Below are 26,973 nucleotides of genomic sequence, written 5' to 3'. Positions count from 1 at the left end.
GTTGGAATGACTGTGAAGTATCCCTTTCAGATTTGGCTGCCCTCAGAAGTTCATCATCCTGTTTTGCCTGTTTCATGATGAGTTGCACGTTGCAGTTCCACCATCCCAGTGCAGATTGAGGGAAAGCAAGAGGGTGCCTTTGCACCAACCCTCCCCTCAATCTCTCTAAATTACATCTCTTCCCCAACAAGGTTCCCAGTAGAATGGTGCTGATCTACAGTAAAGCTGGAAAGCTGTTTGACCAATGTTACCTCCCCTTCCAGAAACAAGATTATTCCAACTTCAGTCATATCGAGTAATATTTACTGGTTGGCAGTGCACACAACCTGAGCCAATGTTGTCAGACTTTTGGACATATTCAATTCCTGAAGCACGGGTGTTGGTTGAATCATGTCAAAATAAGAAATTTAGAGCAGCTGTTCTTAGCCTTTTTTTTAAAACCAATTAAACCATTATCAATCTTAGGACTCTGCCCCGTGAAGCATTCAAGTTTCTTCAGTACTTCTATCATTCTAACTACATTTTAAAAAATTAAAATATTTATGTTATATGAGGTGAAACGAAAAAAAGACTTTTACTTAAATGTGCTGTGCCGCCGCCCTCCCCCATGGTTCTGTAGGGTCCATTTATAGTGGCTGATTTAGAGGATTCTAAAAGTCAAAAAATCAAAATGAAATTGGTTGCTTGCAACGAGATTTATATTTTGCATGTGTGAACTTATTACTAAGCCATGTACCATAACCCTCCTCATATTCTTTGTCTGAATTATAAGACATTATCTCTTGAAGTAATAACAGTTTTATGGAGGAATATCCATCTGCTTTTTGTGTTAGTTCATTACCTTCATTTGAACTAAGTGACATTTTTTTCTCTGATGCCTGTTTATATTTATACTTCTTTGCCTCTTATCAGAATGTCTGATCTTCAGTGACAAGCATAAATATCCTCCATCGTATGCTGCTGTTTTTGCCATTGTGATTGCCCTTCTCGGACTGTACAGCAGAGTCGGCGTCAGGACAAATCTAACTGGGGGGCATTCGGTGACCGTGGCGGGGAGGTGAGGGACACAAACTGCCATTTGTGTGGCTGCTTTGTCTGCCGTTCGTGTTCGGGTGGGGGGGGGCACAGCCCGTGACTGTTCCCCACCCCCATAACATTGACCCTGCTGTCCAGCAGACTGCTGGTGGTTTCCTTCAGTCACCTAAAATCAGACACATTACCTTGTCACCTGTGTCTTCCTCGTGACAATTTCTACTTGAATTATTTAAGTGGAAAAGGTATTGCAAGCCCTAACTAATCTCATGAAATAAATTTTTCCTCAGCTTTCTCGTTAACAATTTAAAGTTGATATTTTACGATAATGGAAGTCTATTCTTTCCGGAATCTTTGTTTTTTTTCCTCTTTTGTATCCTCTCCACTTAGCAGTAGGTTGTAATTTGTGTCACCGCCTGGGAAATGTATCACACTTGCTTTCTTTGGCTGAATATTTTTGTAACGAGTAGATCAGAACCCAAGTCTCTTTCTGTAACCTTGTTCAAATTATCATTGCCTTCAATTATGGAATGCTTTTATTTGTACTTTGCAGAAGTTATGTATTTACATTCCCAGATCACTATTCACTCACAAGCTTTTTTCTTCTGTTTAGTTTATATTCTCATTCATTTCCTTTCAAAATGCTTTACATTACACATCTGGGCATTAAACTGTATTTCTCTCCTGTCAGTTACACTCAACGGTCATCTCCTGAGTTATTTTACAGTTCCCCCCAAATCGGCAAAATCTGTTACTTTTGTTTAATCAGCAGATTTCAATATTGTCATCTCTATTTCTGAACCCTAACACCTATAAATACTGACACATGTGAAGTGTTACTTCCAATCAAAACTCAGCCGGTCTCGCATCGTCCAAAGGAGGTAAAGATATATCACCGGCATTTCGGGCCTGAGGAAAAAGCAGGGAGGTGCCTGAATTAGAAGGGTGGGGAGAAGGAAAGAAAGCTGCAAGAAGAGGAGTACAGGCCAATAGACAAAACAAATGATAATTGCACGTGGATAGAAAGACAGGAGAGTAATTAATTGATCGGGGAGCAGGGTGGCTCTGTGAATGTAGAGCTGGAGGAAAGGAAAATATAGGGATAGGCATAGGGTGGAGGCTATCAGAGAAGTCGATGTTAATGTCATGTGGTTGGAGGGTCCCCAGGCAGAAAATGAGGTGTTGTTTCTCTAATTTGCAGATGTAAAGGTTAAAACCTTGTGTTTTTTGTTAAATTTGGGCCTATCCCTTTAATAAAAATTATTGTTTGTAGTGTTACCATAGTGACGATGACATCATATGTCATAATATATGGGCAGAGCAAGAGCTTGCATTTCATTCTTCAACAAACTATGAAAGATATGTGAGCTCGAGATCCTTTTTGAAATCGTTTTAATTTCATCTTAATTCATCATATTGTGTTTATTTCTTCTTATATCTGTTTAAAGTTGAATATTATTATACCATTATACAGTTTGATTTGTTTATTCATTGTTATGAAAATCTCAATGCAAAGTTATGAAAAATGTTTATTTGTTTTATCAATGAATTAAAACTACATAAAGCTGGAACTACAAAGTTTGGTTTATTGGAATATCATAGCCATTTGGAATATCATAGCTCATGTTCCCTAGAAGATGACATATTTTGAAATTGGGAAAATTAGAACTTGGAAAGTGTCCATGTCAGCATGGGAATGGCGTAGGGAATTGAAATGGGTGACCACTGGGAGATCCCCTCTATTATTGGGGCAGACAGAGGTGAGGTGCTCAGTGAAGCGATCTCCCATCCCAGACTCTCCGATGTGGAGGAGACTACAATGGGAGCACCGGATGCAATAGATGGCCCCTTCAGGTGAAGTATTGCTTCCCTTGAGGGCTGATGGAATCCTGAATGGTACAGGGGAATGAGGTGAGGGCACAGTGTAGTGGTCACATGATAGGTGCCACAAGGATGATTAGTGAGAAGGGAGGAATGGGTAGGTGAGTCATGGAAGGAGTGGTCCCTGTGAAAGATAGAGATGGGAGGGGAAGATGTGTCTGGTTGTGGGATCACGTGTTGGATGCGGAGTCGAGTGGGACAGTAGGTGAGGACAAAGGAAATCCTTTCTTTGTTTCATGTGGGGGGGCAGGGCAGAGGTGCAGGTAATGGAGGAGATGTAGGTAAGGGATACGTTAGAGGGGTAGCCATGTTTTTTTGAAGAAGGAGAACATCTCGGATGATTTAGCATGGAAGAGTTCGCCCTGGGAACAGATACAACTGAGTCGGAGGAATTGTGAGAAAGGAATGGAATTCTTATATAGGACAATGTATGAAGAATGTGAAGAGGGGTAGTTGAGTTAGCTGTGGGAGTTGGTGCATTTGTAGAAAAAGTCTGTTGAGAGTTGTCTCCTGAGATGCAAACAGAGAGATCAAGAAAGGGGACAGTGGAGATGGACTGTGAATTTGAGGTCGGGCTGGAAGTTGGCAGGCAAGTCATTGACCTCATTGTGGGTGCATGAGACAGCACCAAAATAGTCATCAATGAAGCAGAGGAATTGAGGAGCCTTGCCAGACATAGCTGGGACCCATGTGGTACCTATGGCTACCCCTTAGATCTGGAGAATGTGGGATGAGTCAAAGGAGAAGTTTTTGAGGGTAAGGACAAGTTCTGCCAGCAGAAAGTGTGGTGATGGAGGGAGACTGGCTGGGTCCATTGTTGAGGAAGAAACAAAAGGCTTTGAGGCTTTGGTATGGGGGATGGAGGTGTATTCTGATTGGAGGTCCATGGTGAAGATGAGGCAGCCAATTTTATGGAACTGAAAGTGTTGAAACAATGTAATGTCATCGATGTAAGTGGGGATGGTCTAGTCTAGGGGGACAAAACAGAGTCAAGTTAAGTGGATAGCAGTTTTGGGGGGGGGCAGGAGAATGTGGAAATGATGAGTCTCTGGGGCATTTAGGTTTGTGGATCTTGGGTAGGAGGTAGAATCGAGCAGTGTGGGGTTGGGAACCAATGAGATTAGAGGCTGAAGAAGAAAGGTGACCAGAAGTGTTGCATTCAGAGATAATTATTTACCGTTAGACTTATGGTTTGTCAACCAGTTTTTATTTGGTCTTTTTTTTTTAAATTTTTTATTTTTCACACTATGAACCATACTGACCAAAATACACATAAACATTTCCCTCTTGAATAAACACAGTGTCATTTTCTCCCCTTTCCCCCCCCTCCCTTCCCTCCCTCCTTCATCCCCCCCTCCTCACCCACTCAACGTTCAACATATATGATACATTAAACCCATTAAACAATGTCATCACACAATGAAAATAAACCAGAAATTTGTGTCTTCTACTTTTACATACTGGGTCAGTTCATTTTGTCTTCTTCTCCTTCTGTCATTTTAGGCGGTGGAGGTCCGCGGTAGGACTTCTCTGTTGTGTTCCATGTACAGTTCCCAAATGTGTTTGAATACTGTGATGTTATTTCTTAAATTATATGTTATTTTTTCCAATGTACCATTGCTTTATTCTCAGGCTATCTTCTAATTTCCAGGTTGACATAATACATTTTTTTGCTACAGCTAAGGCTATCATAATAAATCTTTTTTGTGCTCCATCCAAATCGAGTCCAAGTTCTTTACTTCTTATATTACTTAGAAGAAAGATCTTTGGATTTTTTGGTATGTTGATTTTTGTGATTTTATTTAATACCTGGTTTAGCTCTTCCCAAAACTTTTCCACTTACTCACATGACCAAATCGCATGTACTGTTGTTCCCGTTTCCTCCTTACAGCGAAAACATCTGTCTGATACTGTTGGGTCCCATTTATTTAACTTTTGGGGCGTGGTGTAACCAATTATATTGTATCATGCGTAACCTCGTGTTTATTGTATTTCTCATAGTTCTGGAGCATTATTTTTTCTTTGGCTTGGCTTCGTGGACGAAGATTTATGGAGGGGGTAAAAAGTCCACGTCAGCTGCAGGCTCGTTTGTGGCTGACAAGTCCGATGCGGGACAGGCAGACACGGTTGCAGCGGTTGCAGGGGAAAATTGGTTGGTTGGGGTTGGGTGTTGGGTTTTTCCTCCTTTGCCTTTTGTCAGTGAGGTGGGCTCTGTGGTCTTCTTCAAAGGAGGTTGCTGCCCACCAAACTGTGAGGCGCCAAGATGCACGGTTTGAGGCGATATCAGCCCACTGGCGGTGGTCAATGTGGCAGGCACCAAGAGATTTCTTTAGGAGGTCCTTGTACCTTTTCTTTGGTGCACCTCTGTCACGGTGGCCAGTGGAGAGCTCGCCATATAACACGATCTTGGGAAGGCGATGGTCCTCCATTCTGGAGACGTGACCCATCCAGCGCAGCTGGATCTTCAGCAGCATGGACTCGATGCTGTCGACCTCTGCCATCTCGAGTACTTCGACGTTAGGGATGAAAGCGCTCCAATGGATGTTGAGGATGGAGCGGAGACAACGCTGGTGGAAGTGTTCTAGGAGCCTTAGGTGGTGCCGGTAGAGGACCCATGATTCGGAGCCGAACAGGAGTGTGGGTATGACAACGGCTCTGTATACGCTTATCTTTGTGAGGTTTTTCAGTTGGTTGTTTTTCCAGACGCTTTTGTGTAGTCTTCCAAAGGCGCTATTTGCCTTGGCGAGTCTGTTGTCTATCTCATTGTCGATCCTTGCATCTGATGAAATGGTGCAGCCGAGATAGGTAAACTGGTTGACCGTTTTGAGTTTTGTGTGCCCGATGGAGATGTGGGGGGGCTGGTAGTCATGGTGGGGAGCTGGCTGATGGAGGACCTCAGTTTTCTTCAGGCTGACTTCCAGGCCAAACATTTTGGCAGTTTCCGCAAAGCAGGACGTCAAGCGCTGAAGAGCTGGCTCTGAATGGGCAACTAAAGCGGCATCGTCTGCAAAGAGTAGTTCACGGACAAGTTTCTCTTGTGTCTTGGTGTGAGCTTGCAGGCGCCTCAGATTGAAGAGACTGCCATCCGTGCGGTACCGGATGTAAACAGCGTCTTCATTGTTGGGGTCTTTCATGGCTTGGTTCAGCATCATGCTGAAGAAGATTGAAAAGAGGGTTGGTGCGAGAACACAGCCTTGCTTCACGCCATTGTTAATGGAGAAGGGTTCAGAGAGCTCATTGCTGTATCTGACCCGACCTTGTTGGTTTTCGTGCCGTTGGATAATCATGTTGAGGAACTTTGGGGGACATCCGATGCGCTCTAGTATTTGCCAAAGCCCTTTCCTGCTCACGGTGTCAAAGGCTTTCTCATAGTTCTGGAGCATTATAGAGCAGCACAATTTAGATACCTATCAGATTTTTATCAAACAAGGGAAAAACCAGATTGGACCAGATTAGAGCTAGATAAAATAGGGGAGAAGGTACCTGACATATACTATATAAGTGGGATGAAAGCTGGTTCAACATAGGAATTCACCAGTACTGCACCATCTGCTCAGCCTTTGGAAGAAGATTCACGTAGAAAGGAATAAAACAAAATTAATATTGACGCAAAATCAACTAATCCCTTTCACAATAGATAACCTTTCCTTTAGAGAATGGGAGAGAAAAGGGATCAAAAGAATAGAAAATTGTTTTTCGGGAAATAAATTATTGTCTTTTGAACAAATGAAGGACAAATATGGTATAACTCATGGTACAATGTTTGCATACCACCAACTGAAAACCTACTTGAAGGACAAATTGGGAAGCAGGCTGAGGTTACCAGAAGGAAGCAATTTTGAATATGTGATTACAGACACAATGATAATTAAAAGATTTATTACAAACATGCACATCAAACTGCAAGAGAAAGAGAACGAGGAAACAACCTGTAAACCCAAACAAAAATGGGAACAAGATCTAAACATAAAGATAAAGAATGAAACATGGGAAAAGTTATGCTCCGGAATTATTTGGTCTTCTTGATGAGTGCTTTGCCCTAATGTTCCCTTGTTTTATATTATTTTCATGTTTTACATCTCTTTCTTCCATGCCGAGCATCTTTCTCAAGGTTCAAACTCCTGTCATTTTCAGATTTTGAGCTTTGCTCTGGGGCTGTTTTTTTGTTGTTGCAAATATAGATGTAGATTGTGCATTTAATGCTAGCCCCTTGGTGGTTATTAGTGCAGAAATAATGACTTGGTGAGTCACATTTTCCTTGTGTGTTTAACAGACCTTGGTCATTTCGCTTCTTTCTCTTTCTGATAGTTTTATTTGGTATCGGACACCATTGATGTGTTTGGAAGGTCAGAATGATGGAATTGTGCAAACCATCATCATTGTGTATCACATCATTTATCAAGGTGAGGCATTGGAATATTTTGGTGGGGCATGGGTCTTAAGAATATTTTAGTTGGGCATAGTGTTACGAGCCCAAAGGACCCCAAAACCCAGCAGCAATAGGCATTCACCACGACAAGTAGTTACTTAAACAAAAGTTGTTTTTAATTATCTTTAAACATGAAAACAGAATCACCCTTTAACTTATTTCTATTAACATAACTAACCCAACTTAACCCCCTTCTAATTCTAAGTGCAAGTGTATGGAATGTGTGTATAAATTTAAGAAAGTTTCTTTGGTTCACAGTTCAATCTCACTTCTCATTCTTCCAAGTTCACTGGTTGCAGGCAATTCTTATTTTGTGCACAGAATTTAACATGTATAAAGTTCACCAGGCTTTGGTGCTGGAAAGGTAAATGTTTACCGCTCAGAAAGGTTCTTTGTAGGTTTGCAGAGAGAGATTTGTTGTTCCAGGATTTCCACAATCGAGGTACCACCATTAGTCACCTCAGTGTCTTGCTGATGAAACTTGCCCCATCACGGTTCTCCAGATGATAACCTCTTTCTTTCAGGCTACTACAGAGTTCCTTTCTGTTCCCCTTATTCCAAAAGAAACATCAGACAGAGAGCACTTCAAGCCATCAGCCACTCTGGGGTTTTTGTTTTAGTTCCAACAAGCTACTCCTGCTTGTTTCAGCTGTGACTGTTCAGTCTCCCTCTCTCTCTTTCTTGCCAAAACCCTCTCCTTCTCCAGCAAACGATTCGAGTTAGTCTTCTACTCCCATCTGTGGTTTTTAGGTAAACAAGAACCCAAGAGTGACCTTTGAGTGAACACTTTGCAGAAAGGTCAGAAGTCTTGTAAAATTGTTCAACACAAATGATCTGTCTCCAGTCCATTCATTTCATGACATCATTTCAATTAGCACCTACTTGTGAAATGTGCATAGCATTCTCCATAGTTTCTGTAAAGTCACTGAATATGAATTCTTCACTATTTCAAATAAGATATGTTTTAAAGTGTGTGTATGTATATAACCTACTCTAATTTTTACCAATTTATCTCCAAAATACATCTACAAATATTCTATCACAAGAGGAATGTTTTGGGAAATAATTAAAAAGTTGGTTTGAAAAAATAAACTTGTTATTGTTGGTGTGAAAGTTGTGACTTGGCAACACTGGAAAATCACTTTGTTCTTTTTGTTTTCATAACGTGTTTGTGCTCTTCAGTGCTGTTAGTGATTTGCAACAAGCTAAGAGAAACCTACTGGAAATCACAAAATGTGAAGATTGAAGGTTGAAACCAACAAAATTAGTCCCTTGAATCAAAAAAACCTGCCGCCAGCATTTTTTTTTAATAATTGAAGTGGGGCCTAAGGCAAAAAATGTTGAGAACCACTGGTGTTGCACATCAATAGAATTTCTTTGGAAGTGTCTATGCCGAGCTTGGGAGGATGGTGGTAGTGGTGTGGTGGAAATGGAGATAACGATTGGGTATGTTCATAGGGTTAGGGTAGTTCAGGTAGAAGGGGGAATGTGGAGGTGAAAGTTGGCACTCACTCACGGTCTCTTCCAATATTTCATCGGATACTGGATTTATCCTCAGTCATGTATTTGCATATCACTCTTTGCAAGTTCCTCATGATCTTGGATCAAACTTTGAATCCCAATGAATGCAATGACAGTAACTGATTGTAAATGCAGCACTTTTTTTCAAAACTAACCCTCGATCAAGAGATAACAGACTCCAAAAACATTTTCTCAAATGTTTGCAATGTTTCCAGATAGAGGGGCCACGCAGCCAAATTAAAAGGGATTTGTATTCAATCTTCCCAGCCTCACTTCAGACAAATAGGACATAACATTAATCAGAAGACATGGTGAGAAAGCATTAGTGAAGCGGACTTACTTCTGCAGTAATCATCTTTACATCAAGTTGTCACTTACAAATTTGCTCAAAGTAATTCATCAGTCCCTGCAATTCCCTTATATTTGGTGGGTAATCAAATCCTGACCGATCGCTTGCCTTGAAATACATGGACATTTGAAATAGGTACAGAAGTTTGTCAATGCCGTAATATAACATAATCAGAAACTTGTCACCTCGGTTTCTGCTTTACATAATTTATCTAAATAATTTGCATACATTAAGTGTAACACTGTTCCAAAATGTGGCTAGAAACTATATTCATTTTGGATGCAATAGATTTGTAGATTATGGCACTGGACGGGAAAATAGTGTTCGGTGATATCATCAGTTTTTTTCTGTATCTTGCTACAAATTCACAACCTGATCCTAGTATATTTTACTTTGACATTTTTCAACAAAGAGATCACAGTGATGCGGCAGTTAGTGTTGTTGCATCTTGGATCCAGCGACCCAAGTCTGATCCAGACCTTGGGAGCAATCTGTGTGGAGCTTGACAATTCTCCTCGTGTCTGCATGGGTTTCTGCTGGGTGCTCAAGTTTACTCACATACACCAAAGATCGCTGATGGGTTAATTGTCTCCGGTAAATTAGTTAAGTGACAAAACAGCCAAGGAGGACTTGATGGGTATGTGATAAAGAATGTTACAGACCATAGGAGTTCAGAGTTCAGACTTATTGTCAGGATACATACATGACATCACAAGCAACCTTGAGATTATTTTTCCTGCAGACAAGGCAGAATTGCCACTTATTGGTTGTGAAAATAAACCTGTACTCAACTTACACATATAAATAAAATAAAGAAATGTAAACAAATGGACTGTGTAATACAAAGAGAGGGGGGAAATATCAATAAAGTGCAAAAGTAAGAGTCCTTAAATGAGCAGGAGATGAAAGTGGGCTGATGGGATTGCATCATGTACCCAATAGGCTGAATGGCCTTTTACTAAGTAACTAATGGATTGTCAGGATGGGAGGTTATAAACGGAGGACAACAACGATTATCTGCCTGGATGCAATATGATTCTCATTAACTGTTTTAATGCCAAGGGGATCAGTTTTAACTGCAAGATCAAACTATGAGCCACTTAGACATTATGAATCAGTGTTAACTTCTGATTATGCTCAGTTCTTCATTTCACCATAACATTGAAATCAACCTTTCGGATCTTCAAATTTTATTGCTTCAGCCCAATGTAATTTTATCTTTTGCCTTCCATTCTAAATCCTTGGTGGATTATTCGAGTGGAAGACTTCTCTTCCCTGAATCAACTGTTGGCAGTTTCACTTCTGTTCATACTGAAATTGAAACCACAAAATCATTTGATCTCAGCAAATCTACTTTGGAGTCAGGAGCTCAAAACTGTGGAGCTGCTCTTCCACAATTATGCAAAGACACGCCGTCAAATGAAGGAAACCTGTGTTTTGGAGGCATTAGTACCAAACCTGACCTCGAATACATTGTCATTTGATCTTTCGTTGCTTGCAGTACAGATTCCTATTAGTGAGGTCAAAGAATTCTGCACTACAAACAGAAAATGGCCTCAAAAATTAACTTGATTTTTCTCACCATATCATATATACTCATGTAATTGTTGATACTGCGTAATAGTCGACCCTACCCCCAGTTTTTTGACCCAAACATTGTGTTATCCAGATATCGCGCACATAAAAAAAAAACTGGCATGAATTTGTACCAATGCGTCGGCAAAAGGAAGGGTCACAACCTCTCAAATTTGCAGTCCCAAAACTTTGCCTCGATTATGTTTCAAAATGCCAGCCAGAAAATACAACAAACACACAGCAGCAGTTAAACTACAGCTTGTTAAAACTGAGGAGAAGACAAATAACTGAAGCAGCGAGAGATCCATGTGTCTCAGAGAAACTCGGAAGAGACTGGAGAAAGACACCAAACAAATTTCCGACAATGCCGAAAAGAAAGTGTGCTGACAGAGGTAAATCTAGCAAATAGCCACAATTGGAAAAAGAAGCTGCTGAGTGGGTGACTGAAAATCGACAAGAGGGAAGATGTGGTGCCATTCAAATCCATGCACGAAAGGAAGAAAGGACTTTGTGGATTTTGCAGGAAGTGCTAGGTGGTGCATGAGGAGGTATGACTTTGCCCTTCGGCGGGGAACTGAGATTTCACAAACGCTGTCTGCTGATCTGGATGATAAAATATTGCAGTTTCACTAGTTCCTAATCAAACATTGGAAGAAGGAAGGCAACAAGTTATCATGCTTTGGGAATATGAATGAAACACCAATTACACTTGACATGCCAGAGAATCGAACAGTGAACCAAAAAGGAGAAAAAAAAGGTCTTGTTGAAAACCAATGGTCATGAAAGAAGTTGACTTAATTTAGAACAGTGGTTCTCAATCTTTTTCTTTCCAGTCACACACCACCTTAAGTAATCCGTATGCCATGGATGCTCTGTGATTAGTAAGAGATGTGGGTGGAAAGAAAAAGTTTGAAAAACATCGCTTTAGAACATAGAACACTACACCACAGTGCAGACCCCTCAACTCTCAATATTATGCCTACCCATATATTCCCTAAATGAATACTAGTCCCTCCCTACCCCATAACCCTCTATTTTTCTTCCCTCCATGTATCTAAGAGTCTCATAAATGCCCTTAATGTTTCAGCCTCTACCACCATCCCTGGCAAGGCATTCCAGGCACCCACAGCTCTTGTGTTAAAAACATACCCCTGATGCTTCCCCTAGACTTCCCTCCCTTCACTTAGTACAGGTGTCTTCTAGTGTTTGATACTCCTGCCTGGGAAAAAAATCACTGGCTGTCCACCCTGTCTTTGTCTCTGAGAATCTTGTAGACCTTTATTAAGTCTCCTCTCATTCTTTGAGGACCAAAGAGAAATGATCCAGCTCTGCTAACCTTGCCTCAAGAGACTTATTTTCCATTCTCAGCAACATCCTGGTAAATATCCTCAGCCCCCTCTCTGTAGCTTTCACATCCTTCCTATAATGAGGTGACCAGAACTGAACAACAATACTCTGTTTCGTTCTTTGTTGTATGGCTGAAGGTACTAAATGAAAGCCGATGATTGTTTTTAAGAGACAAACTCTGTCAAAGGAGAAATTGGCAAAAGAAATTCTCGTCATGCACATCCACAAGGCTGATAAAGGCAGATGTAAAGGAAGTTTGGAAGTTGCGACCTGGTGGTCTCTTCAAGAAAAAGAGTTTGCTCGCCTGGGATCAATTTGAAGCACATCTAGGGAAGAATGTAGTTGATGAATTCTGATTAGAAAGCACTCGTGGCTGTAATTCCCGGTGGACTTGCAAGTGTTTTGCAACCAATGAATGTTAGTATCAATAGGCCATATTGAGAATGAGATGGATGCGTGAAGGAGAAAAAGCACACACAAAAGGGTGCAGTTTGAGGGCTCCATCACTGTATCAGATCTGAATGGATCATTTATTCATGGAAGGAAATGAAAACTGACATTATTATTCAATCATTCAATAAATGTGGCATTTCAGATGCATTGGATGGTACAGAAGATGATTATCTATGGAATGACTGGGATGATGAAGACTCGCAGACTACACACAGCACGGATGAAGAAGAAGAGGATCCATACGATGATATCATTCATCTTGATGAATGACTCTTTATTTAGTCATGAAGATGTGAGATTAACTTTTGTGTTTGAAAGCCTTCTTACAGTAAATTTTTTCTTCCCTGTTTTGCATGCATACCGTGAATAAAACTTACTGCCGGTAATTATTTTGTCATTATTTACTTAGATCATTTGTGTTTGAAGATGCATTGAAGGCATTAAAAACAATAATGCGGTAAAGAAAATGATATCTTAGTCCCGAATATGAAATTGTGGTTAAAAAGCTTTTGTGATGCGAGCAGGAACAGTTTGGTTGCCGCAGATTATTACAGTAATTTCGACGCACAGACTCCGCGTTATTTCATTTGTTGTGTTTTAATTCTTGGTTCATTAAGACTTCTGCTACATTCCCGGTACTTTTGGATTCTTGTATGAATTTTAGCCCCTCAGAAAGTTTGACCCATGTTAAAGTCAACCCCCATCCCTTCTTTTTTGGCCCAAATGTGGTCCAAAAAATAGGACAATAACATGAGTAGTTGCTACCTGACCTGCACTTTTTGTTTCTAGCGCAGATTTATTGATGCCTTTTTTATCCTTCTTTAAAGGCAACTATAATGCATTTCAGCTGCATATGCATTTTTTTCTATTTTCAACTGGTTCTGCACTATTAGATGAGTGTTTAAACCTCGCTTTACATATTTGTAGGCTTTTTGCATATTCCAAGTTCTGAATGGGTCTTATCATTCCCCCTTGAAATACATGAAATCCTCCTGTCAAATTTAGTCAAGTGGAAAAGCCATTATGCATGTCTTAGCTTGTTGCACTGTGGCCTTTTGTGCTGGATAGATAAGATCCTGAGCTCATTCCACCTGCAGCCTCCCTCCTATTGGACTTGAATTCCCGATGCAGAGGACAGAACGAGCTGACCCTCCCCTACCCGATAGCCACCCTTGCAAGGTGGAGCAGGCCATGTGTGGCAAGAGGAACTTCGGCAGTGAATTGCTGAAGCCAAGTCCCCCAGACACCTCGAGATTTTGACAGCTCACTGCTGTCAGTCTTTTGAACAGCTATTAAATATTTCTGATGATTAGAGGTATTTAAATCTGTTCAGATAGATGTAATTAAAAACAATCTTTATAATTGGGATAAAGCTGAATAGCCACACATGAAATGCATCTGCACCCTCATTTAGAACCAGAGACGGCTAGAGCACAGAAATAGGCCCTTCAGTCCTTCTAGACTGTACCAATCATTTCTCAGTGCTGTGAATAGTAGTAGCGTTTAATCTCCAGCAAAGCTTAGATTTCCACGTTTCAGACACACTTGAAAATTGGAGATATTGTGAAAGTAATAGTTGGTCATTCCTTTGAGTTATGGCAGCAGGGAAGCACAATTCAGCCCACTATGATTGTAGCTGGCACTACAGATGATTCTTACAATATTTTAATGCCAGTCATGTAATGTAGGTTCAAACCCCAGAACTATAACCGTATGTTCTGTCTTAAAATCAGTGGCCTCCTTGGAATGCCCTTCACTTTATGACATCGAATATGATGTGGGCCAATTATACCAAAGGTTGCATTTAAAATTCTGCTGGGGCCCACTTTGTTGTTTTGTCACGGGAACTTCTGGAGCAAATTGTAGGCCATGGAGTTTAGGGCTGTGAATGCAATTCAGGTGGGTCTGGTCTGAGCACAGGAGCCAATAACAAACCACACTCTGTTAACTACCTGACCCTCCAGTTTCAGGTTGAGCACCTCCACCCCGTCTGCTGCATAAGCGTGGATCTCCCAGTGGTCACCCATTTTAATTCCCCATCCCATTCCCTTGCTGACATGTCTGTCCATGGTCTCATGTACTGCCAGACTGAGACCACCTGCAAAATGGAGGAACAACGCCTCATCTTCTGTCTGGTACCCTCCAACTGGGAGACATTAACATTAACTTCTCTGGTTTCCATTTGCCCCCCTCTCCCTATCATTTTCTTGCCTCCTTTTCTTCTGGCTCCATTCACAGAGCTAAAAACTACTTCCTCCTTGATCAATTCTCACCTTTCCTCTCTCCTGATCTCTGATCACATCCAGTTAACACCTTTTGTCTGTTGGTCTGAATTGCTTCCCCCTCCTGTTCTTTTCAGCTTTTTAATACAGGCCCCTTGCCTACTTTTTGCTCACCCTTGAGGAAGGGCTTAGGCCCAAAACGTCAGTAATATACTTTAACCTCCTATGGGTGCTGAGTCCAGCTGAGTTCCTCCAGCATTTAACTACAATTTCAGCATCTTCAGATCTTCGTGTTTCAATCCTCCAGTTCCAAATCACACCTGCCTGACACCTTGACCTGAGGGAGCTCTCATCCACGCTGCATCAACTGCTTGTCTACAAGCTAACCTTCAGATGCTCCTCCTGACCCTAAACATTTGTCAATCCATCAAGTCGATTCTCTCTTGCTCCCCTTCGCTCAGTATGCCCTCCCTTGTTATATCCTCTCTCTTGTGCCTTTCCTTTTCCTTTAGTCCCTCTCTTGCTTTTCCTCTTGTCCAGCTTGATATAGTTATTTCAATTCAGCCCTTGCACATCTGTCCTGGCTCCCTCCACTCCTTGACATCATGAGGACAGGATTCCTTTTGTCCTTACCTACCACCCCACCAGCCTCCACATCCAACATACTCTGCAGTTTTTGCTCGCTGCAACGTGATCCCACCACCAGACACATCTTCACCTCCACCCTCATCACTTTCTGCAGGGACCACTCCCTCCACAACTCTGTCGTCCACTCCTCTGTTCCTACTAATTATCCCCTTGTTACCTAACCCTGTGTCCACAGGAAGTACTACACGCACCCACACCTCCTCCCTCACCATCATTAGGGGCTCCAAACAGTTCTTCCATGCGAAGAAACATTTGTGAATCTGCAGGAGTCATCTACTGCATCAGGTGCTCCCATATGGCCTCCTGTACATCTGGATGCAGACCAGGAGATCATTTCATTGAGCATCTTCATTCTGTCCTCTACAAATATGGGGTCCTCTGACTGGCCAACCATTTCAATTCCATGTCCATTCCCACACCAGCATGTCTGTTTGTGGCCTCATGCACTGCCAAACTGAAGCCACCCGCAAATTGGAGGAACAAGACCTAATATACCATCTGGGCACTCTCCAGATGGCATTAACATCAACCTCCAGTTTACGTTCAGCCCCTCCCCTGTCTCTTTCTCTTTCCCTACCCCTCTATCTCCCTTCCTCCAGCTCCCCACCCATTTCCCTCGCCATTCAGAGGCTATCACCCTCCCTTTATCGCTTCCCAGCTTTTTCTCTTCTGCCCTCCCACCTCTGACCTTGGCTGTTGACTTGTTCTCCCCCCCCTTCCTTTTCATTCAGTTGCCTGTCTGCTTTTTGCCCATACCTTGATGAAAGGTTCAGGCCCAAAATGTTGGTTATGTACAATATCTTTTCTTCCAGTGGATGCTGGGTGACCTGGTGAGTTTTCTCCACCAGTTTTGTGTACACATTAAAATAGTTATTTCTTCCACAGGTGCACTGTGGAAAGTATAATGGTTGGTTACATTACAGCCTGCTTTGATAAATCAAAGTGCCCAGGAATACAGAACATTACAAACTTCAGCAGGTGTATCACAGGCTCTGGCCTCCCATTCATTTCAGACATCTCTGTGAGGCGCTGCATCAAGTAGGCAACCAACATCCTAAAGGGTTCCATGACCCTGGTTATGAACCTCTTCTCACTGCTACCTTTGGCAAAAGCCTGAAAACTAGCATCTTTAGATTCAAGAAATATTTGATTCCAACAGACTCTGAAACCTCCCCCTGATATACTACTCATAGACTGTTCCGACACCGCAGAAAGACTGTCTGCACTATTTCAAGTCACTTTTTTGAACTAGGGTTATTGCAAATATTTATTGTATGTCTCTATCTATCTTATGTATTTATAATTTATTTTAATTTAATTCAGTTAGTTTATTATTATAATTTTTCTTTACATACCTATTTGACTGTAGCAATATGTATGAACATAAAATCATTATCATTCTTTAATATCATAGATGTTTGCTTTGAATGAACTTGATGCTCCAACATATACCATATATTTTGGCGTATAAGTCGACCAGCAGATAGGACGACTCTTTTTTTAGCCTCATTTTAATGATTTTATGCTATATCCAGCATTTAAATTGACCCCCATTTTTCGGGCTGTCCAGGCCTCCCAGGAACAACCTAAAAAATTTTTAAAACACCCAATCGCAAGTAACAAAGCTGTAAATTATATAAGTAAAAAAGAACCTCAGCCTACCGGGCAGCAGCAACGCCCCACAGAGCTGGAGCGGCGACACTGTGCCCCCGGCGGGACCAGGAACCTTGGCCTACCAGGAAGGAGTGGCAACAGCGACCTCAGGCACCAGTGGTGTTTCCAACATTGACTTGTATGCTGAATCGACGTCAGTCTGGTTTCTTCAGTGAATTTAAGGTCTCAAAAGTATATCTTTTTTTTTTTTTTTTTTAATTTTTTATTTTTCACACCATAAATCACAATAGCCATGATATACACTTTTTCTTTTCCACACATTTACAGTGACTTTTTCTCCCTCCCCCCTCCCTCCTCCCAAGCCACCCCCCCATCCCCCCCCCCCTCTCATCCATTTTAGTTATACAATCTAGGTTGCATTAATTCAGTTAGACAATGTTGTCATTCAACAAAAATACACCAGAAATTCTACTGAGTCCATTCTTTTCTTCTCTTCTCCTTCCATCAACTTAGGTAACTGATGCATCAGTTGACCCCCATTTTCAAGTGATTTTTGAGGGTTTTATGACTCGACTTTTACACTGAATCATACGGTAATTTTTCATTGCAATCACTGAATAAAATAGTGTTTTCACATTCACCATGTGAATGGTAATCTGCCAAAGTGAATTGTTTATATCTATAAAACTAACTCCTTTTTTCCCCATTTTTGTAAATTGGCATAACTGCCTTGATCATCGTTCCTATGCAGAACTTTGCTGATTTGAAAGCTTAATTGACCAACTTTTGTTAAGATTGGCAGTGCCCAATAATTACCTTTGCAATTTCTAGTTCTGAGCCATTGTGAACTATCAAAATGATAAAATTATTGTGACTTCTCAATTAGCATCATTTAAATGTTACCCTTGTAATTTTATTCCAACGTGAAAGGTTTCCACTATGTTGCATAGCCGGAAATGATATTGCATTTTTCATTTTGTATATGGGAAAAGTTAAAGAGCATTTAATGGGTAAAAGTTGCTGACGAATTAATTATTACACACAACTGTTTTGACCATTTCTTCTCTTTATAGTTCTCCTGTGCTTATTACAACACAATGGAAATAATGAAGTACTGGTGATAATCAGCCTGCCTTTTGTTACTTAAAGCTGCTAAACCAAACTTCTTCTTGTGCCCTTTTCTTCACATTTGCAAGTCATCTAATCAAAAACTCCAGAAAACCTAAAAGGATTAAACTCCTCGTCATTTCCTGTTTTCAATGTGTTGCTTCCTGATATATACTCTTCACATCTTTGGTTCTGCCTTGCAGTGTTATCCCTGAGTCATAATTCCTGAGCTTCTATTAAGTAACCCTTCTCTTTATTAGTATTATGTCTCGTTTTCTTTAAGAACAAACTAGACTGACCTTATTTCAAAAATCCTACTTATTTTAGTTGCTTGGAGTCAATATTACGATAGATCAAAGTAATCTCTATCGGCCGTGCCAACATTAAATGCACATTCAGCGCCAGTAATTCACCCATTACAGGGTCATGCTTCATCTGGTTGCTGCACAGAAGTTTTGACAAGCAAGCATAAAGTAACGCGTTTATATCTCAGCAATCATTGATACTGTCAGCTCCCTCACAGAAGGATAGTGCCTCACACTGCGTAAATGTTGTCCTCCAGTCACACTGGCTGCTCATTCCTGTAGTTGTAAGTGTCACTCATATATCCAAGCGACAAGATCTTAAATTAATGCAGCAAGGTTAACAGGCCCTTCCAGCCTACAAGCCCGTAATAGACCAATTAACCTACAATCCCCGGACATTTTGAAGGGTGGGAGGAAACCGGACCTCCCAGGGAAAACCCACATAGACAGGGGGAGAAAATATGAACTCCTTACGGACAGCGCCGGATCCAAGCCCGAGTCGCTGGAGCTGTAATAGTGTTGCCCTAACCTTCTTGATATTTGTACATTTGCTACAGAACAATTGCTTCTAAGTTTGAATTAATTGGGACATAGGCAGCGATACAGCTTAGCTGATCTACATAAAAATTATACCATGACTTTTTGATGCCATTATTTCTGTTTTCTAAATGTTTGGATCTTTAATTAACTTTGAAAGAATTGATGCTTCCAAATCTAGGCACTGAGTTTTATTCTTTTTGTTTTGCGTCAGTTATTCAGACTCAATTTTAATATCTTGACTCGATTAACAGGAGCCTAAATCCTGCTGTTTTATTGATTTTGCTGCCACTTTCAATGGCAACAAGTGATAAGAGTCACCAGTAATTAGACAATAAAAATTACATGGTTGTCTACCTTCTATAGTGCATTGAGGTTCATTGAGAGTCAGATTGTTAAAACTCCAGTAAGAGAGGGATAGACTTTTGCTCCTGTCTATCATTCCATCATTCAGGTCAGATTTATATTCAATAAATTTAAAGGTTCAAATGTTTTATTCTTAGGTTCTTTATCAATTGTATTATTACAATGAGGCCCAATGCAAGCATGAGGAACAGCAAATCTTCCATCTGGGCACATGGTAGCCTTCGCGACTTGATATAAAAATTTTCAGCATTAGGTAGCTCACTATTTCTTTCTGGCTGTTGCTCCCTGTCATCATTTTGACACAATTTTACTCTTTCTAAGAGTATAGTTTGGCCTGCTGGGCATGTCCCAAGCCTTGCTACTAGCAAGGTAACACAGACAAAGATGTATAGTGGGCTTCGAAATGTCACTTCCTTAAGTTGTTTGATCTCTTCCTAACAGAGATATTCCCTTTGTTTCATCTATCTCTCCCACCTTATATGCTGGTGAAAACTAAATTGTTTTCACTAATTCCAAGTTTTGATAAGGGGTTTTGGACCTAAAGCATTAAGTTTTTTCTTTCTGCTGATGGTGTCTGAACTGTTTCCAGAATTTCTACTTTTATTTGTTACATCTCTACAGAAGATGTAATTCAAAAGGGTTAAATTTTAACTCTTTATTGACTGTTAACAAACATAATGTCTTAACATATTTAACCTCACTATTAAAATCTACAGCAAATATACAGATATCATATATTTATAAACAATGTATTCTATTTCTTGAAGAAGTTTAATTATCATCAGATGAATTATTCCACCATGGAAAAGTGTTGTTAGCTCTTGTATTGCCTCTACAACATTTTGATGTTTACGTTTGTACAGTTCAAAAACTAATTATGGTACCTACTGATCATAATCCACTGTTTTTTTTTTCTTGTGTAAATTGAAGAATAAGAATAGACGCTTGTTAAATTGGAGTTTGATTTTTACAAGAGTATGATTTGTTGATAGGACATATTAAGGAAAGGATAATATGATTGCTGATTGTCTTTCTAGATCCAAAACTTTTTAAATGAAATTAGTCACAATGTGTGCTTGTAGATAAATATAGTGTTTTGCTTTATATTGTGACACCTTAATTAATTACTAAAATTTTGTTCTTGCAGACCAAAATTTTCTTTGTGGGTGGAAGGCATTATGGACCATGGACTGATCTTTTGGACTGTGGACTGTCATTATAATGGATGATTTTCTGCGAAGAACCCAGTACAACTTGTGGTACAGCTGAGTGCTGTCTCACCAATTGCTTGGAACTTTCGAGAATAAAGGGAGAATCCAGCTGTGAAGCAGAGAGTGGCAGTGGGCAGCTGGAGATCTGTGTAAAATGCACATGCCTCATAAGTGAGAATTCATAAGTTTACTGCAATGCAACATCAGTCATTTCTCTCTCCAACATTCAATACAACGTCCTTTGTTATCAGTTAAAGAACTGCACTTGGACATTGAACTTTGAGATTGAATTCTGTGGACTGTTTTTTTTTGGACTGACTTACTTGACTGACTGACCTGGGGTTTTAGGGGGAATTTTTATCTTTTTGAGTCTTTGTTTTCACATACACACTGTTTATAAATATATGAGATCTGTACATTTGCTATAGATACTTATAGTGGGGTTAATTGTGTTAAGACATTATATTGTTAATAGTCATTAATAAATATAGAGTTAAAATTTAACCCTTTTGAATTGCATCTTCTGCTGTTGTTGGTTTGAAATGTAACCAAGTGCTGCTCCAACTGCTTCACAGCTGGATTCTCCCTTTGTTCTCGAAAGTTCCAAGCAACTGGTGGGTCAGCAGTACCACAAGCTGCACAGAGTTCTTAGCAGAAATCCATCCTTTATGATGACAGTCCAAAAGGTCAGTCTGCGGTCCATAACAATTTCCAATTTCCATCATCTCCAGATTTTCTATTTTTTCCCATTTATGGTTAAATTTTGCTCATAAGTTGCTTATTTGAAATGGGGGAAACAGCATACTCCTTCTACTGAGCAGAATGACGAAGGGACATGAAGTCCGATTATGCAAGAGTGTTGGATGCCTGTTGATTTTTGTATTGACTTGCAAATGCACAGTACATTTACTCTTTGTCAGTTGGAATATTTTAAAGGAATTTATTCTGTATTGCCTTTCAAAAATAAATATCCATTTTCAGCAAGATCAATGTTATTTCTTGCATTAAGCCTGCACTGTAACCAAATGTAAAATGTATCATAGGCTGACTTATATAAATCCAGTTAAATGTTCTTCTTCCCACATGCCACATATGCTGTGTTTTCCAGCCTGATTGTTGATGTAGACCCTTTGCTCTGTTCTTGTATTTAAAATATAACACAATATTGCTTCATGTTTTTGTTTCTGTCAGTGCTGCCAGCCTTTTTGCCAGTTATTGAGTTTGTTATGGAATCATGAGTTAAATGTCAGGTACCCAATTCCAGATCATGTTTTTTGTAAATTTCCCCTTTTCCCCCATCAAGTCCACCATATTCTGTCACTTAACCTATGCACGAGAGGCCATATATTGTGGTCAATTAAACTATCAACTAAGTGGAGCTGCCTGAGGGAGCCTACTCGGTCACAGAGGAACACAGCAGGATTGAAGGGTTGACCTCTGCAGAGGTCAGGATTGAAACCAGGTCACTGATGATCTGTGTTACTGTGATGTCCAGAAACATTGATATTCCATAATATATGTTTATATGTTGATTGTAAGAATATTGGAACAAAAGTAGGTAATTCAGTCTCTCAAGCCTTTTCTATCCTCAAGAGAGATCACAACTAACCTAATTACATATATTTAATCCCTTAATATTTCATGTGCATAAACACCCTTCAGGTAAGGTTTAAAATGAAGAAATATAGCCGCACTTCCTGTCAAGGTACAAAATGTACAGCAGAATACACAGATTTTATTGAGTCATGCCAGTGGGAATGAGCAATATTAGGTCCAGGTAGACAATGTATAGCTGCTAGTACAGCAGCTCATTCAAAAAACCCAGTCGAGGGGTACAATATTTAAGGACAATTCTTGAATACAAATTCGAGAAGTATCTCCTTGAAAGTATTGTCACATTAAGGTGTTTCAGTCGGTATTTCCAAAGACAGGGAAATGATTGACGTCGATTGTGGTCAATTAAACTATCAACTAAGTAGAGCTGCCTGAGGGAGCCTACTCGGTCACAGAGGAACTCTGTGTACGTGTTATAATTAAAAGATATGAATTTATAGCATATGAAGCAGTCTGGAAAGCAGCCCCCAATAGACAGTGACTTTCGTGCTCCTTATGCCTCCGTTTCAATCATTCATTAACACTTGCAAATGCTAGCTTCACCCTAAGCAGAAAGTCATTGATACCAACAATAGGGAGGGAAGCTGCCAGGGTGAAGTGCTGCGAGGTCTAGGTCTTGTTGGCGCCTTCAATGTGGCTCTGCTCATGCTGTACCTTTTGACGGCTAGATCGCATCTGGCAAGCAGTGGAGTCAATCAGGCGTTTTGGGCGGGAAGTCGATTTAAGAATGGGACCCCGTTTGACAAATCCAGTTGATCAGCAAGGCATTTAGCTTTTTTGTATTAATGATATTATGTAAGATGTTATGGATTCTAGAGCCTGGTGGTGCTGTGATTACCTTGAGATGATTTGGGCAGAAAAGATCATTGATTGTAAGTTCCAGTCTGGAATGTTCTTTGGCTCAAAACTTGTATCTTTCCCTCCCAACCTGTTCTCTGGAAGCCTGTGACTTTATTTCTGGTTTTCTCATAATTGATATTCCTAAATAGCTTATTAGCTCAAACCTTTACAGCATCAGTTGTGAGAGATTCAAACTTCTACCACATTCTTATGCTATTCGTGAAAGGGCTCACTCAAACTTGGCTCAGATAGTGACTCCAGTTCTCATCTCCTATCTATCCCAGCAATTCCATTTCGTCATTTGGAGACTCCAATCAAAGCATCCTTTGGTCTTCTGAATTCCATTGAAAGAAACCCTTGTTCTTACCATTTCTCCTCATAATTTATTTCTTGGGAGTCCAAGTTAACTTTCTGGTAAATCTAAGATGTATTCTCTCCTATCCATTTTATTCTTCTCAAAGGTTCACAGTGCTGGAGAATGGCTCACAGTACTGCAGTACCCCAGATCTGATAGATCACCACTATGTCCAGCATTTCGACATTTAGGAAGTACTCTTTGCTATCCTAGTTGGTTTTAAAGTGAATGACCTCAGACTTGCTCCCATTGATGTCCATTGACTATAAACCTTTTCATCTGTTTACCATAATAATACCTTTGCTATTTATTCCTTCTATGTACAGTACCACCAATCCTCGTGCCATTGGTAAAGCTGCATACGTTGCTTTCTTTGCCATCACCCAAGACATTTAAAGCATTTGGTAAACCATGTCAGCCCAAACACACAACATTAGTGAACCTTCCTTTTCAGTTCAGGTACTGTTTGTTGTCATGTAATAAAACAGATATGTAATAATACTCAAAATTGCCTTTAGTCTGCCATAAGGCAGACCTAAATTTCTCCCACGTCAAGTCAACGTCCTGATTGTTGGGTGAAGTGACTAGGTTATCCTTGGTGTAAAGAGGAGTGGAAAGAGAATTAGTGGTGTTACTGAGCATATGCAAGAAAATAGAGTATTGGGAAATAAGTGCTACGCTGCAATTCCGCTGAGAGGTGACATAGACTTGATAGGCTGAATGGACTCTTCTGTCACAAGGATACATGACCTACCTATCTATTACATAGCCATGCAAACACGTCGCAACTGAACATTTTCAAGATGTTCAGTTTCTTTGCCCTTACTTTCAATCTCTAATTATCTCCCAACTACAGATGTTAGACAAAGTGTTTAACTTTGATATCTTTTAATTATAACAATGGCATTCCTTTTCACAACTCACCCTCGGGTTAATGATTAATCATTTTCAGAGATTGAAATGGTCCCTCTTTTCTCTGAAGGTTTCTCTCTTCTTCCAACTTAAGTTTCACTGGGGGATTTTTTCCTATCTGCTCCGAGGAACAGATTTCTTCTCAAAAGGTGCAAATCCCGAGAGAAGCATTGAGAGTAATTCCTTCATTCACACCCTGATATCTGGTGCAGCAGATCATCGTTCCCCTCATTATATATCCAACAATTTTTTTCCCCACAGATGAGTAATTTATTTGATGCTCTGCTTATTTTAACTAATCTTCATATCCATTGGTGACTGAATTGGAATTTTATGATTGTTCTGACTGTTCTAATCTGTTTACTTTTCCACAAAAATTGTAAGCTATTGACTTAGCTTGTCAGTTCTATGTTTAAATATTATTGCAATTGTGTTTGGCATTAACCTAAAATAAGTATTTCTTGGCAGACAGATTTCCATTTGTGGTACCTTGTCTGTGGCAACTTGCAAGTAATAATTCCCTCATGGAATATGGTTACTTAGGTGTCAATCATTATCCAGTACTTTCCCATATGGTCATTATTCAAGTGTGAGCCAAAACAGTGATTGCAATTTATTTGACTCCAGGTGAACAACAGCTGAGCACACTCTGGTCACAAGTGACTATTCTGTGCACATCTCCCTCATGAGCATCACCAAAAATAATACTGGCTGTTATTTCCTCCTTAACCGGGAGGTAAGGTGGCTCATTTAAGCAACCGAAATGCCGTCCGACCGTTGACTGAGTCAAGTTCTCCGTTGGATAACCCGACAGAATTGTGTGCTCTGTAATTAATGAAAATATTATTCTGCATTGGATTTTGGACTTCAATATTCCTATCACTTTTGCCAGTTATTCCTGATTTTGTTTCTATGCCTATGCATTTATTTGTCAGAAACAGTGATACCTCCTTGAACCCTGTCCAGGAGCCGGAGAAAATGTTCATATCTTCAGGTGACATTTGCTATCATGACTGCACAAAATGTTTAAATATCTCCAGTTGCCAAAAGTAACAGATATTAGTATTCCCCACACACACACACACACTCCCACACCCACACACCATGTTTGGGAGAAAGATTTTTTTCCTTTATTTGCCTCTTTGCTCCAAAGCTTTAAATTTATAGTCAAACATTAAAGTGGTGCACATTCCAGATTTATTCAAGGTTATTTGTGTACATTTTGGTTTGACCACGTAGAAATTACAGCAATTTTTAGACATAGTCCCCTCATTTTAAGGACACCATAATGTTGACACAGGTGAGTGTGTGTTTACTCAGGTTAGTTTAATCGCTTCACTGGTGCAGGTATAAGAGAGCTAGGCTTGCTTCTAAGCTTTTGAACACCTTTGGAGTCTGTAGTTCCCATTTTTCAACATGAGGACCAGAGTTGTGTTGATGAAAGTCAAATAAACCACCATGAGGCTGAAAACTAGGAATAAAACAGCAAGAGACATTGCCCAAACCTTAGGATGACCAAAATCAACTGTTTGGAGCATCATGAAGAGGAAAAAGCGCACTGATGAGCTCAGTAACTGCACAGGGACTGGGAGGCCAAGGAAGGACCTCCACTGCTGATGACGGAAGAATTCTCATCATAATGAAGAAAAATCCCAAAATGCCTGGCTGAAAGATCAGAAACACTCCTCAGGAGGCAGGTGTGGATGTGTCAATTATTATTGTCTGAAGAAGACTTCATGAAAGGAAATACAGAGGCTAAACTGCAAGATTCAAATCACTAGTTAGCCACAGAAACAGGGTGGCCAGATTATAGTTTGCCAAGAATTATTTAAAAGAGCCTGCAGAATTCTGGAAAAATGTCTGATGAATAGATGAGACCAACATTAAACTGTATCAGAGTGATGGCAAGAGCAAAGTGTAGAGGCATAAAGCAACTGCATAAGATCCAAATCGAAGTACTGACAAGCTATCTTATTCAATGGCATATATGACCCCTCTTTTTCCAAAAAAAAAGCATCAAAAACCAACCTATATGTGAAGGTAACATTTTAGCGCCACCATTTTGCAAGAAGGTGACAGGAGGAAAGCGCTGAAACTACACACCCATGCTTTCAAAAGACACCGCCACTCACTTACCCTGGAAAGAAGGCTCACTTTCTCCCTTCTTCCCACCTGCCAGCGTGTTCGCTCTCGCTCTCGGTTCCATTGCCTACCTCCTTCTGTAGATGTCATTCCCAGCTTCTAATATTTCCCAATCTCAAAACATGTCATCTTCCAAGAAATGTAAGCCTTGATATTCCGAATTGTATCTTATTCATTCAAATAAATCAAACTTTGTCATTGCAGTTGTAAATAGCTTTAATTTTTTGTTCATAAAAGCGAATAAACATAGCTTTGCACTTCTTAACGATGAGTAAAACAAAGCATATTGTAAATGATAACTATACTCAACTTCAAACAAATATAAATGAATTTAAATGATAATAAATGATTAATAATGATGAATTCAAAGAAAGGTTTCTTGAGTGAGCTTACTCTCCTTCCATGGTCATTCCAAGAATGAGAACGAGCTCCTTGTCCGCTCAGATATTATGACATGACATCATAGTAACTATGGTAACTCTACAAAAACAATTTATCCTTAAAGGGAAAGTC

General features: G+C 40.1%; 1 protein-coding gene across 5 annotated transcripts in view; it reads left to right on the top strand.

The window, feature by feature from the left end:
- The window catches only part of LOC138755103 (coiled-coil domain-containing protein 102A-like), a 656,806-nt gene that overhangs the window by 572,305 nt on the left and 57,528 nt on the right, over positions 1–26,973 (top strand). Inside the window, exon 15 of one of the 5 annotated variants that reach the window (XM_069920399.1) lies at positions 7,222–7,316. The exons of 2 other annotated variants lie outside the window; for them this stretch is intronic. In XM_069920399.1, the coding sequence (XP_069776500.1) occupies positions 7,222–7,316 (95 nt within the window). 2 more of the 5 variants (XM_069920400.1, XM_069920401.1) reach the window with 2 other exon arrangements.

The sequence above is a fragment of the Narcine bancroftii genome, chromosome 2 (assembly GCF_036971445.1).
Source record: "Narcine bancroftii isolate sNarBan1 chromosome 2, sNarBan1.hap1, whole genome shotgun sequence".
Taxonomy (NCBI): domain Eukaryota; kingdom Metazoa; phylum Chordata; class Chondrichthyes; order Torpediniformes; family Narcinidae; genus Narcine; species Narcine bancroftii.
This window is presented reverse-complemented; position numbering and strand designations above follow the sequence as displayed.